Below are 14,084 nucleotides of genomic sequence, written 5' to 3'. Positions count from 1 at the left end.
CATGTCCAAAAAACAAAGTTTTCCCAACTTCATCATTAAAACAACGTTGCCTACACACCATTGTTTTAAAAAAATGCAAACATGATTGGAAAGCAGAGGTTGCTTGGTTACATTTACATTTCTGCCATTGCTGAACTCACAGCAACTTCCTGTATGCTCTCTCTTGATAGGTCTGGTTGCAGACGTAGGTGACGTAGACCCCAAAATGATTGACTGCATGCTTGAATACAATGTCACAGACATCTGAAATCACCAAATTCTCCTCAAATCTTTGTTCCAAATCCAGAAGAAACCTAAAAACATAGACAACGACAAAAGATCATGACACAAATGTTTTACTGTTATTTAAAAACACTAAATGATACACTTGATTCAAAACTACAATGTGCAAAAGGTTCATGTAGAAAAAAGGAGCAAGAATGCATTTCTAACATGCTATACAGTAAGGCACAGGTGTCAAACACAAGGCCCACGGGCCGAATCCGGCCCTCCAGGCCATTTCATGTGTCCCTCACTCCCCCCTTTCTCTGCCCTTACCTGGTCTCAGCAATCAGCAGCAGAGAGGACAGGACTCCTCCACCAGATCCTGCATTTCTCTGTCCAGCCCTCCTGGCAGAAGCACAAGGCAAGGGGGTGCACTGATGTAAGGGATAGTGGGGGGGATGCTCGACTTCTGACGGTGGGGGGCTCGTGACATCCGATATAAGGAGGGTAGGGTGCTGATACAACAGGGGTTGACACCCCTGCAGTAGGGGGAGTTAAGCTGGCCAAACATTATAATTTTTTTTTTATACAATTAGATTTACCAAAACCATACACTTTCAATTTGTATGCAATCATGCAGGCTCTTGCATTACACTACACAGTTGAAGCTAAGTCTAAAGAAAATAAAATATAAATATTATATAATGTATGGCCAGCTTTAGTCCTCATTTCTGTAAGTAGCAAGTATACAAGGGCAGAAATGAAAAAAAGACATTGGAGAGCCATGCCCATAGACACCTATGCTCAAACGTGTCTGCTCCAGTAACCCTCCGGTCTCAGTTTCCTTTGACTTTTAACAGTTCCTGACCCTATTTCAAAAGAGACCTTGCAGACATCGGTCTTTGCATCTGGGGAAATCAATTGCTCTTTCTTCCTGTGGTGTCTTGAACAATTTTATTCAAGGAGGGTTCAAAAAAAGCTGATCGCTCATATGGAACCTATTTATGTTATTGATGACTGTCTTCAGTTGCCTATTTACCATATTGACCGTTATGTATTAAGATTGGAACAGTCTGAGATTATTCTATTCTGGTGTACTAATTTTGGTCCATATCTGTGTTTTATCTTGAACTGATTGTAAGTTGCAAATTAAATCTTTTCAATAAAAACTTTAAGTGATAAAAAAAAAAAAAGCTGATCTCCCATAAAATGACAGAGACTTCTTCAAAGTTTGGTCCATAGACAGACACCTGAGCTAGGGGACTTAATGCAACCACAGCAGAACTATCACACAGCAGCAGTCACAGATCCTCCACCCAGGAACGCATTACATATCTAATAGGAAACTAATCTGCTGTATTAATCAGATATCCAAGAGCCATAAAATACAAGTTCCTGAGGCAAGGTTCTTGCTCCCTCCAGAGCAGCCCAGAACACCAAGGTACTGGCAAAGGTTAAAGAGCAGAATCAGCAGCCAAAAAGAAGAGCATAGCAAATGTCCAGCAACTGTGATAACCATTGTTTTGTTAAGGAGAGGTACAGGTGGGTGCAGGGTCCGGCCGTGATGGGGGCAGAGGGAGTGGGTACCAAGCCGCAGGGGCAGGGCGGTCGGGCCCAATATATAATCAGGGAAGACTTTAGAAGCATCACACTTTGCAGAAAGGCAGTGGAGTAACGAATGCTGGAAATGTTATTTAAGTTCCTGCACCCAGAATGAAAACAAACTGTGCACTACCATCAAGCGGCATCCAACCGACAGGAGAAGGATATTCCCGGATCGGAAATTACATCATTTCCAGGCCAAGAAGTGAACGACGCCGTGCAGGAGCGGGATGGAGAAAGTTACTTGCAAACGTGAGTTCAGCAGCTGAGGATATGTGCAGCATTTGACAAAGAAAGGGTTGGTTAACCCCTTGGGAGGTGAGGGGGTTAATTACCATTGCCACTGGCCATTACTGCTTGAACCTTACCCCTTGCATTACTGGCTATTGGCAATACTAATCAACCCCCTCAATCCCTCAGGGGGTTAACCATTTGTTTGTACAATGCTGTATTAATGGCGAGTGGCAGTATTTATTAACTCCTTGCGTTACTAGCTACTGGCAAAGGTAATTAAACCCCTCACTTTACCAGGCGGTTAATAATTTCTTTGTACATTGCTGCATTAGTAGCCATTGGCAGTGAAATAATAAACACTGCCAATGGCTACTAATGCAGCAATGTACACGCCTGGTGAAGTGAGGAGGTTAATTGCCATTACCAGTAGCTAGTAACGCAAGGAGTTAACGAATACTGCCACTGGCCATTAATGCAGCATTGTACAAAGAAATGATGAAGGAGATATGAAGGGGTTAATTTAAACTGCCTCTAACCATCGACGCAGGAAAGTTAAGTGCTTACCAATGAAGGGGGATTACTTAGCATAACACCACTGACCAAAAATGTATACAGACATACCCCACTTTTAAGTATGCAATGGGGTTTATTTACTAAAGCTGGAAAGTGCAAAATCATGCTCACTTGAGCTTCCAGGTTTTATTACCAGGCTTAATTGAACAAGCTGGGGTAAGAAGCTCATTGGTTTCTATGCAGAAGTGAGCCTGATTTTGCACTCTCTAGCTTTAGTAAATAAACTCCATTGTGTACTTAAAAGTGGGGTATTCCTGTAATGTGATTATTCCGTAAACTGGCATCAACGCTGGGGATTACTGTGTAAATTGGAACCGATGCTGGGGGTTATTGTGTAAACTAGCACCAATGCTGAGGGTTACTACTGCATAAAATGGCAATAATGCTGGGAGTTATTACCGTGTAAAGTGACACCAATTTAGGGGTTATTACGGAATAAACTGGCACCAATGCTGGGGGTTATTACTGCGCATACTGGCACCAATGCTGAGGGTTATTACTGCATAAACTGGCACCAATGCTGAGGGTTGTTACTGCGAAAAGTGGCACTAATGCTGGGAGTTATTTCCAATTGTCACCAATACGGGAGATTATTATTGCAGAAATTGACACTATTGGTGCAAGGTTATTATCCCAGAAACTAGCATCAATACTCAGAGATTTTCACTGCTACTCACAACAATGCAGGTGGTTATTGCATCCACTGACATAAATGCTGGGGTTACTATTGCTGCAACAATGAAGCTTACTTTACTCCCGCTATCTCTTCAGTGCAACTTGTGGTTAAAAATTCAGCAGTAATGATATTTTACAGCATATTATTCATCCATACAAGTAGAGCAGGGTTTAAAAAAATGTGGGAGCACTGAAACCACTAAAATCAACATTTTTAAAAGGTGTCAGCTAATTCTGTTTTGAATAATGAAACCTAATTAAATTTCTAATGCTTTAGGCACCATTTACAGTTGAGCGTAGCGATTTACTAGTGTTTTTTGGGCATTTGTTTTTAAGCATTTTAGGAGTGTATTACATGAATTTTTACAGTTTCAGGCATTTTTGTTTAACCAATAGAAAGCAGTAGGGGGAGGAGAGAGGAAATTAGAGGCAGAGAGCTGCTATTTAAGCAAAAAAAGATTGTAAAACACTTAAGTCGGGCGTTTCTATTGAAGTCTATGGGGCCAAAAACGCTTGTAATCTGTCAAAAAATTTACTTTTTTGAGCGACGGGCATTTAACTTTCTGGTGACAGAACCCTCAGGCCCCGTACACACGGCCGAGGAACTCGACGTGCCAAACACATCGAGTTCCTCGGCCAGTTCAGACCTGAAGCCGCCGAGGAGCTCGGCGGGCCGAGAGCTCCCATAGAACAACGAGGAAATAGAGAACATGTTCTCTATTTCCTCGTCGAGCTCCTCGTCGGCTTCCTCGGCGAAATTGTACACACGGCCGGGTTTCTCGGCAGAATTCAGCCAGAAACTCGGTCGGAAGCTGAATTCTGCCGAGGAAACTGGTCGTGTGTACGGGGCTTCAGATGTGAACATGGGCCATTAAAATGAATGGGATTTGGCTTGTTGAGCATTTATGCTCTTGTCTTGAAAAGACTCTTACTAATTAGAAAAATGGGGAGGGGGGGTCGCCCTAATGGGGGAAGAAGAAGAACCTGGAAAATGCAAACTGGAACCTGCATAGGTGTGAATCAGGCCTAAGACAGCTTGCATCAGGCCTCGTACACACGGCCGAGTTTCTCGGCAAAAACCAGCAAGAAGCTTGCTGGGTTTTTTTTTTGCCGAGGAAACCGGTCGTGTGTACACTTTTCGACGAGGAAACCGACGAGGATCTCGTCGGGCCAAAAAGAAAGCATGTCTTCTTTTTCCCCGACGGGAATGGGGAAATTTGGCTCGCCGAGATCCTCGGCGGCTTCACAAGGAACTCGACGGGCAAAACGATGTGTTTTGCCCGTCGAGTTTCCCGGCCGTGTGTACGAGGCCTCAGAGCGTCAATAACTTCTTTGTGATGAGAAGATCTCCGCTCTGAAAATACCCTCTTGCTAAGCAATGAAAGTGAGCTTGTATGTACGTACTGGGGGGAGGAGCTCTTATAAAAGCACCTATGGTGATGACAGTTGGTCCCAGTAGGAATGCTTAGCTAGGACTTACCTTTCACTTGTGGATAGGACCTCCAGTACATTGGAGAATATGAAGTGTATTTCTGAAGGGTGCAGAGTAGCTTTAAGCCTCTCACTCTCCATAAAATGGGACACAAGAAGGCGCAGGCTCTTGTAATAAGATGCTTCAGAAGTCACCAGTTCAAACATGGCCTAAAAGTAAAACAATTATCTCAGTTAACTCCATTTACATGTTAGAAAGAAAAAAATGTATTTTCCGAAAGCACCCAATTTAGCTACTAAAACTTTCTCTAGACAGTAATTCTAACAGACTGACAGAACTGAAGTGTTATTAGATAATGAAAATATTAAGCGTCTGTAGGACTGTGTTCCTCCATGGAAGAGCTACTGTGCTAAGTTACCCAATTCAGGATATTTTCCATAAATTCACAGAGCTACAGATGCACTTCACTTTCTAAGTTCACTCCCTTTTCCCCAATGTGTTGTGGCACCATAAGGAGTAGGTCCCACCATGCAATAAAGAACAAATGGACCACCAATTATGTCTATCACAAAGCAGTTCACGCTTGTGCTTTGTTATAGGTTGGTCATATACAGGCAGATTTCTCATTTTGACTAAGGCCTCGTACACACAACCGTTTTCCTCGACAGAATCGATCAAGAAACTTGGTGGCAGAGCTTTTTTGCCGAGGAAAACGGTTGTGTGTATGCTTTTCATCAAGAAAACTGTCGAGGTACTCGACGAGGAAAAAAGAGAACAAGTTCTCTTTTTCCTCGACGGGAGTCTCAATTTCCTCGTCGTGTTCCTCGTTGGGCTGGTTTTCGACGAGAAACGCGTTCGTGTGTATGCTTAGAAACCCGCGCATGCTCAGAATAAAGTATGAGACGGGAGCACACCTTCGGTAAAAGTAGCGTTTGTAATGGAGATATAACATTTGTTACGCTGTAACAGACTGAAAAGTGCAAATCGTCTCCTACCAAACTTTTACTTAACACGCAGTAACATGAGATTAGCAAAAGCAGCCCCAAGGGTTGTGCCAGTGGAATCGAACTTCCCCTGCCGTTGAATGTGTTGTACGTCACCGAAATTGAGAACGAGGAGATTTGGTCTTGACAGTGTGTACGCAAAGAAAGCCTGTTGAGTTTCTCGACAAGCCTAACAAGGAACTCGTCAAAGAAAATGATGTGTCTTTTCCGACGAGTTCCTCGGTCGTGTGTACGAGGCCTAACTCTCAAAGGTTTCCAGGCTCTGATCATAAAGTTCAAGTACCTAGAACCATAATTTTTTCTGAATTGGGTGATTGTTTACTTTTCCGTATACACACTCACTCACATTATGAACAAACAGGATGGAAGATGCAGTCATATGTGTGTTAAATTTATGCATATATGTGATTCTCATATGACTATCATCCACACACAACACAGACACAGATTGGACAAATCTGTTGTGAATAAGGGTAATCACAGCCAATAAATACATAATATGTTGGCTTGATTTTCCTTGTATGGCACATGAAAGGAAGACTGACCAAAACATGAAGGTTGCTAGCCTCTCCTGAAAATGTCTGGCTATCATAATAATACAGTTGTTTTTGAGTGTCTAATTAGGAATAAGTGTGCAGATCAGGCCTTATTTGAAAGCTGTATGTTTTCCATCAGTAACAAACAACAGACATATGGACACAGGTTACATAGCTAGGACACCTGCATTTTCAAAGGAAAGTCAGCAGTGGCCGCATGTGCATTTTTCTCAGTAAAGGCTTGCTTTAGGAGCCCCCAGGATTACAGGTTAAATCACAAAATCTCAACATCACCTGCAGGAAATAACACATGCAGTTTTCCAGAGTCGAGATTTCTACTTTATCCTGTGATACACTGGAAGGACAACCAATGACCGTGATACAATGGCAGTGTCCTGTCTGAGGTTGAACAGGTTGCCAAGTACTAATTGAGGGGAATAGGGTGGAGGGATCAGAGAAAGCAATGCATACAGATAGCCACAGTTCGGATACAAAGTCTAGCATTTGTTCCACCACACCAATACCTATGTTTGCCTACCAGACAGGTATACACTTCTGGGGTTGCCAAAAGAATGTACAGTATATATTCACTTTAAAATGATCAGCATTGTTTGGCAAAGGCATTTTGTTAAAACGCTTAAACTTACTTCTTGAAGTTTGACTTCCTGTGGCTGCAGTACGGTCAGAACTCTGCTATTTTTGATTTCTGGCAAGTCCTGCCACAGGTTGAAGCCAGAACATGTATTCTGCAAGCGGCTCAGCGTTGAGTTAGACCGGTGATGTTCTATAGATGGTGGTGATCCCTCTTGTGGTGATTTAGGGCTATCTGGCGTTTTAGCGGGTTGTGGATAACTGTCCTGAAGTCTTCGAGCTTGAATCTCATGTTGTGTGGATTTATCTCTGTATTCCTGGTACAGGAACTCTCCAGAAGAAAACAAAATTAATTATCACCTTAGGTTATATTTTTATTTTAATTAAGGATAAAAAAGTGCTTTGTTTCTTATAACAGCTAACTGTATAAAGCTCATTATTTAACCACTAAATATTCAGTCACTTTTAATATAGCATATATAAAAATATAATTACTTTGGTGCCATATAAACTGATATGAAAAAGTGTTTTTAAAACTGATTCTCACTATCTGTGTCGTGAATGCCTTAAGCACTATTCAAATTAGCTGCTAATGTGGGCAGAAGCTCCTCTGTCACTATTCTTTTATGATTATTTTTGGGTTAATTTCTTAAAGGAAGAAAGAAAGATGATGTCACACAATGTTCCTCAGAGTCACAGATCTCATTATGCAATATCAAATCCAAATTCTAGTGCATTAAGTGGTGTAGGACGCAGCAGATCCACTTGATACCAAGTCACAAGAGATGGAATCATGCAACCCCTAATCTTTGAAAATGACAATGCTAACAACTGGCTGAAATTCAAAAGAGAATGGGATGTGTACAGCAAAGCAGGTCTCTCAGACAAGTTAAAAAAAGTACAAGCTTACACTCTTCTCAATTTTTCTGGTTCAGATGCACTAGATAAATATGAGTCATTCTATTTTCAAGACAATGAGGACAAAGAGGACCCTGATGTCTTAATCAAGAAATTTGATGAGATATGCTTACCACAACGTAATGTTAGAAAAGACAGACATGCATTTAACCTGATGAAGGAATACAATCCTATGTAGCCACACTGAGACTGCTGGCTATTTTTTTTATTTTGGTGCACTAACAGATGAATTGATACATGACAGGATTGTGTGGTATCTACAATGATGCAGTTCATGCTCAGTTGTTAAGGGAGAAAGATTTGACACTGGAACCAGTCATCCGCATATGTATGTTGGTTGAACATTCTGAAAGGGCCACTAAGGAACTAAAAAGAGAGGCAGAAGTGTTTGTGGTGCAACAGAACGAATGTTAATGCAGCAACTGTGGTAGTTAAAACGCTACTGAGCGCAAAAATGGTTTGGCTTTTAACAAAAGGTGTAACTCATGCAACAAATGGAACCATTTTTCAAAATTCTGTAGGTCCAAGCCTCAAAATAGAGGTGCGTCTTGAAAGATGGCGCTGTCCATATATGTGTTGCACCTGAATAAGGCTCTCCTGAGGCCTTATCACCCATTAAAAACTGTGGAGCAAGTGATCACTGATATGCCACAGGCAAAGGTCTTCAGCATTCTAGATGCAAAATGTGGATTCTGGTAAATCTGGATGAGGAATCATCATTGCTCACAACATTTATGAACCCTTACGGGAGATACAAATTCTTACGGATGCCATATGGAATTTCAATTGGAAGTCTTTTAGAGATGTATCGAACAGATCTTTGCTGGACAGTCGTGGATGATATCTTGATTTGGGGATCCTTCATTGAGGAACATGACGAACAACATAAATGTGTACTAGACCGTGTCAGAGCCATCAATATGCAGCTCAACCCTACCAAATGTTGCTTCGGGGTCTCAGAGGTGCCATATGTTGAACACCTTCTCATGATTAAAGGAGTCAAGTTTGACCTAGAAAAAAACAAAGCCATCCATCAAATGCCTGCTCCAGAGGACAAACATGGATTGCGACGGTTTCTTGGCATGACCAATTTTCTCTCGAAGTTCATTCATCACTACAGTGAGATAACATCTCCACTCCGTCAGCTTCTGCGCCAAGATGTTGACTGGTGTTGGACTGAACAACATGCTGTTGCTGTGGATACATTTAAGGCACGATTAACTATTCCACCTGTCCTACAGTATTTTGATGTGCATAAGTCAGTGGTATTGTCTGCTGATGCTTCCCAGCATGGTCTTGGTGTAGTCTGTCTTCAAGATGGGAGGCCTGGGGTATTTGCATCAATAGCTCTCCATGAGACTGAAGCGTGCTATGCACAAATTGAGATGGAATTATTGGGACCATTATTTGCCTGTGTACAATTCCATGATCATATCTATGGCTGCCCTGTGACCGTAAAGTTGGATCATCAGCCACTCATGCCCATACTGAGAAAACCCCTGCACACAGCATCTGTGCGCATCCAGCGAATGATGCTAAAGCTTCAACACTACCACCTGAATGTAATCTATAAACAAGGCTGTGAACTGTTTGTTGCGGATGCTCTTTCACATGTAGACCTCCCCACTTCTGAAAACTCTGGAGCTATTGAGGATTATGATGTGCTGGTTCTGGATGGGGTGTTGTCATCCAGAAGGATTCAGGAACTAAAGCAAGAAACACAGTCAGATGCCACCTGTCAGCATCTCATGGACATCAATCTCAATGGGTGACTGGCTCCTTTAAGGAAATCCCACATGAGGGATGAACTGACAGTGGATGATATATTAATCCTGCGTGGTCAGAGATATGTCACCCCTCACTCTCTCCAGAAATACTACTTGAAACAGCTTCATGAAGGTCATCCTTGCATTCATTCCACTAAGTGAAGGGCACGTGAAACCAAGTTTTGGCCAACTATAAACACTTACATCAAAAAATAAGTTTCCAGATGTGCCCCATGCAATGCTCTACGACAGCACCAGATGAGTGAACCTTTAACTCTTCACCAATACCTGACAGACTATGGTCTATCACAGCAGCTGACATATTTTAGTGGTCAAACACGGATTACCTGCCCTTGTTAGATTCGTACTCTGACTGGTGATGTTCTCCCAAACACTTCCAGTAACACAGTAATCAGGACATTAAAGCGGATATTCTCCACACATGTAATTTCCTATCAATTGATGTCTGACAATGTAACCTAATTTTCAAGTAGAGAATTCAAGAACTTTGCTCACCAATAGTATTTTCAGCACGTCACTAGCAGTTCCAACTATCCTGGATCTAATGGTTTTTCAGAGTGTAGTGTAAGATCAGTGAAGCATCTCCTAGAGAAATGTGCACGTGATGGTTCTGATGTTTATGTAGCCCTACTCAACCTCCGCAACACACCTAGGGATGGTATGCCTTCACAACAAACCAGGACAAATCGGTCAGACGCCTTTCTACTCTGGAGCCTGGGCAGGTGGTAAGGATGCAGACAACCCGTGGGTTTGACAAACTGGCCACAGTTCATGGAAAGGCCTGCCAACCAAACAGCTATGTTGTCCATTCTGATCATAGGACTTATGTAAGGAACTGCTGTCACCTCCTACAGGTACCTAAATGATACTGTACTGCCGCTGCCCATGTGCCTATGACCACTTCAGGACACCAAGCACAGCCATCTGCTGCTGTGCCAATTGACACTTCCAACGATGGATGTGACACACAACCACAACAAAATTATGATGATGACAGGCAAGTGGTTTCAGACTCACAAGCTGTTATCAAGTCGTTACTTGATCAAGTTGCTACTTGATCTGTAAAAGTGTGTAAACTCAATCCAAAGTTCCAAGACTTTATCACACACTGACACTGACTCTTACCCAGCATTTTGCGTTTCATATTGTAGTTTGTTATTGTTCCTTGCTATGCTGTGCTCCTTGTTGGTTCTTGTGAAGGGAGGGCCTGTGGAACCCACAATCCCTTGGAAAGTATGGGATACCCTTGTTTTAGCTCCCCATGCACCTCTTATGTCTAAAACCCTGTGCTATCCTGGATTACTTAAAATGGGACAGTAATATTTATCCACAATATCTCCCAGAATATGTAAAGACTATTCTTAGTTTGTTTGAATCTGAACTCAACGTGTTAATTGAAAGAGCTGATCATATTGGCCTCTGCACAATGTAGGAGATGGGCCGACACCTGCTGGAGCTCCTGCTATTGTGAGAAGGTGTCCTGTGTGTATATTTATGATAATGTATAATCTACTGTGTGAAGCTCGGTGACAACAAGTCTGGCCTATAGTGAAATCCTGACGAGCACTGAGTCATATCGGCTGCCCTAAGGGATTAGTTAATTAGCTCATGTTAATTTATGTTTATGGTCGCAAGTGTATTGTTAGAGTAATATCAGCATGAGGGGTGAACCCCCTCTTCTACTGTAGATAAGACTTGTATTCTGGTTCTAATAAAGCGTCCATGTTTAGCAGACAAACAAGTATCGTCTCGTTGTGTGCTTGTGAGCAGTTGGAATATCTGATCTCTATATCCAGACTGGGAGGAAGTGGTATATGAAGAAAGCACTCAAGTGGAGTGTGGGACGTTTTGTTACAGTTCTGTATTACAATTCATTTATATATGTATATCTTTTCTTTAAAAAGGTAAATATGTAGAATATGCAAGTGTTGCAGATCCACATAGATGTGTGAGGACCTGGGGGGTCGGAACACGAAGTAGGAAGTTATGACGTGAAACTAGGAAAGGAGTCTTACACACGGTTCTCTGCTGGCTAGAAATAAACAAGTTCTTTACAAGATTCGTCTGACGACTCATCATTGCTTCAACAAAATCTACAAATCTACGACAGTAGTTTAAAGCTCCAAAATGCTCAGCAAGCCAAATCCCATGCTTTTAAACTGTCCCTGTTCACATCTGAGCGTACCGGCGCCTGTAGCTCAACATCTAAAGCCCCAAAGACACATAGGCTACTTTTGAATCAGAATGGGGCGTTTTTGACCCCAATTAGTTCAATAGGAGAAAACAAAAAATGTGCAAAAAAGCAAGTTACTTGCATCCTTCAATAAAAGTATTTGGGGTCAAAAACATGCAATCATCATCCAAATAAGCTCCTATGTGAAATTTGATTCCTAAAAATTCATTAAAATTTTGAAAAACACTCAAAGAAAGCTTCAAAATAACCTACATACGCTACGCTGAAGTGTAAATAAGGCTAAAAGGTATGCACATTTTAAACTTATAACCAGAATTCAACATCGTCTGCAGTAACTAACTCAATAGTTGGCATTGGTGTTGTTTCCTCCTTGTTAAAAAACAAAAAACAAAGCTTATTTCTTTGCTCACTAATTACTAATGGACACATAAGGTTAAATGTTAATTTTCCTCATTACCTTGCACGCAACCTACTACATGATCTTTTGAAAACGGACAGTTCCAACAATCTCATACCAGCCTTTGGTACTCAGACTCAATAAACTCTTCCTGGCCCAAGGTGCATGAGCCAAGATCAAGGCTGGATTTTTAGCATCGGCTGTGGCCTAGGGCATCAGGATTTCCATGGGAAACAAAAAGCCACCAACACACCATTTTGCTGATTGTTGGTAACATATTTTCAAGTGTAATTATTCTAGATAGCTGCCCTACCCACCACAGCTATCTGTCTGGGTCCTCATTGTTGCTGTCACAGTTTACACATTATGGGTCTATACACCTAGAACCTAACTGCTAGCAGAGCATTGCGATACTCTGCCCTGCTCCTGATGCACAGTGGGCAACATCATAGCCTTTCTTCGCTAAGCCTTGGTGACCCTTGTGTGTCTTATCATTTTCACTTGTTAGTGTGATACTACTTCTACTGTAGTAGGAGGGGGGCAGCATAGAACAGTTGGCCTTGGGGGCAGGAAGGAAAAATGTACCCCTGACAGAAACTGATACAATATTCTCTACCATAGAAGATTGAACTTTTTCATGGCAAAAAAATGCAAAGAAAAATTAAGTGTATTCTGCAGAGCGTGCAGGAAAAAATTGCCTGCAATTATTCTGTATATCAAACAAAGTCTGTAAGGTCACAAGTATAAATATCCTGTCTAGGTAAAAGCTAGAATTTAAAGCAGTAAGATTTCCTGGATCACTGCTGTATGACTTTACATTTGCCAGAAACCGTAAATGGTTTCCATGTCAACCATCCGGGAACTATACATCTCCACTGGCTTCAGAGGGTAAGTATTAATATGCCAGACAAGAATTACGTGAAACTATTGATTTGTAAAAACCAAATACTACAAAATCTCAGCCAATCAAAAGTTTTTAACTTTGGCTGTCTTAGCCAATTTTAAAAACGAGATTCATACGTTTCTCTTATTGTCATGCTGAGTTTTTATTCATTGGTGAACCACGGAGAAACAATATATGAGCTAGAACATTTTGTTTCAGTCTCACGCTTAATGGGACATGAATAAACAAGCTAAAAAATCCCCGCTGCAACTTTGGCTCTGGAAATGATTCGCCTATTGGACCAAATTTTTCATATGCATAAACATAATGAATGAGATGTAATCAACACATTACTCAACTATCATTCACTCTATTTTACAGATAAACTATGAGCGAGAAAGGTGCGCTCTAGACAGCCACAGAACAATAATGCTGTATGAAGTGCATGAAAACATCAGAAATCCTCTCCTAACTGACCTGACTACAACATGATGAAATCTGGTTTAATATGAGTTACTTCACTCTGCATCATTGTGATCACTAATGTATCGACTAGTTGGAAAAGTCCAACATAGCTTCTATGAATGTGTGGTCTATGAATAGAGAAGGCAACCGTTTCATTCATCTACCCATCCCCCTTTCATAGAGCACTTTTCATTTCTGAAAGCTATAGTTCAGCTTCAATAAATGGAGGAGGGGTGGAAAGAGCAAGCATAGTCAGCACTCATGATGAGTTGTGACAAATCCCCTGGCTCTATTAACTCCCGAGGTACAGGAAGATTACAGATGTCAGGTGGGGGGGGGGGGAGTGTTGGAAGATTTCAACTAAATCTGCAGCCATTATCACAAGGGACATCGGAGACTTCACATTGTAAGTACAGTCCCTTGTGCTGATTTAAAAAATACTTAACATAGGCTTTAAAGTGTAAACAAATGTGTAAATTAAATCTTTTTTACACAAATTACCATTTAAAATATTTATGGTAATGCCACAAATCCAAAATGTTAATCCTCCAAAAAAGACTTTAAGGCCCCAAGGGCAGACTGATTGGGT

The 14,084-nt window shown here is 41.5% G+C and overlaps 1 protein-coding gene across 7 annotated transcripts in view; it reads right to left on the bottom strand.

Moving 5' to 3' along the window:
• NGEF (neuronal guanine nucleotide exchange factor) overlaps positions 1-14,084 on the bottom strand; it is a 208,131-nt gene that overhangs the window by 37,098 nt on the left and 156,949 nt on the right. For all 7 annotated transcript variants that reach the window (XM_040348941.1, XM_040348939.1, XM_040348943.1 and 4 more), the window contains 3 exons: positions 6,908-7,182; positions 4,769-4,929; positions 141-293 (listed from right to left, as the gene is read on the bottom strand). In XM_040348941.1, the coding sequence (XP_040204875.1) occupies positions 141-293; positions 4,769-4,929; positions 6,908-7,182 (589 nt within the window). The remainder of the gene's footprint in view (positions 1-140; positions 294-4,768; positions 4,930-6,907; positions 7,183-14,084) is intronic.

The sequence above is a fragment of the Rana temporaria genome, chromosome 4 (assembly GCF_905171775.1).
Source record: "Rana temporaria chromosome 4, aRanTem1.1, whole genome shotgun sequence".
In the NCBI taxonomy this organism is placed as follows: Eukaryota; Metazoa; Chordata; class Amphibia; order Anura; family Ranidae; genus Rana; species Rana temporaria.
This window is presented reverse-complemented; position numbering and strand designations above follow the sequence as displayed.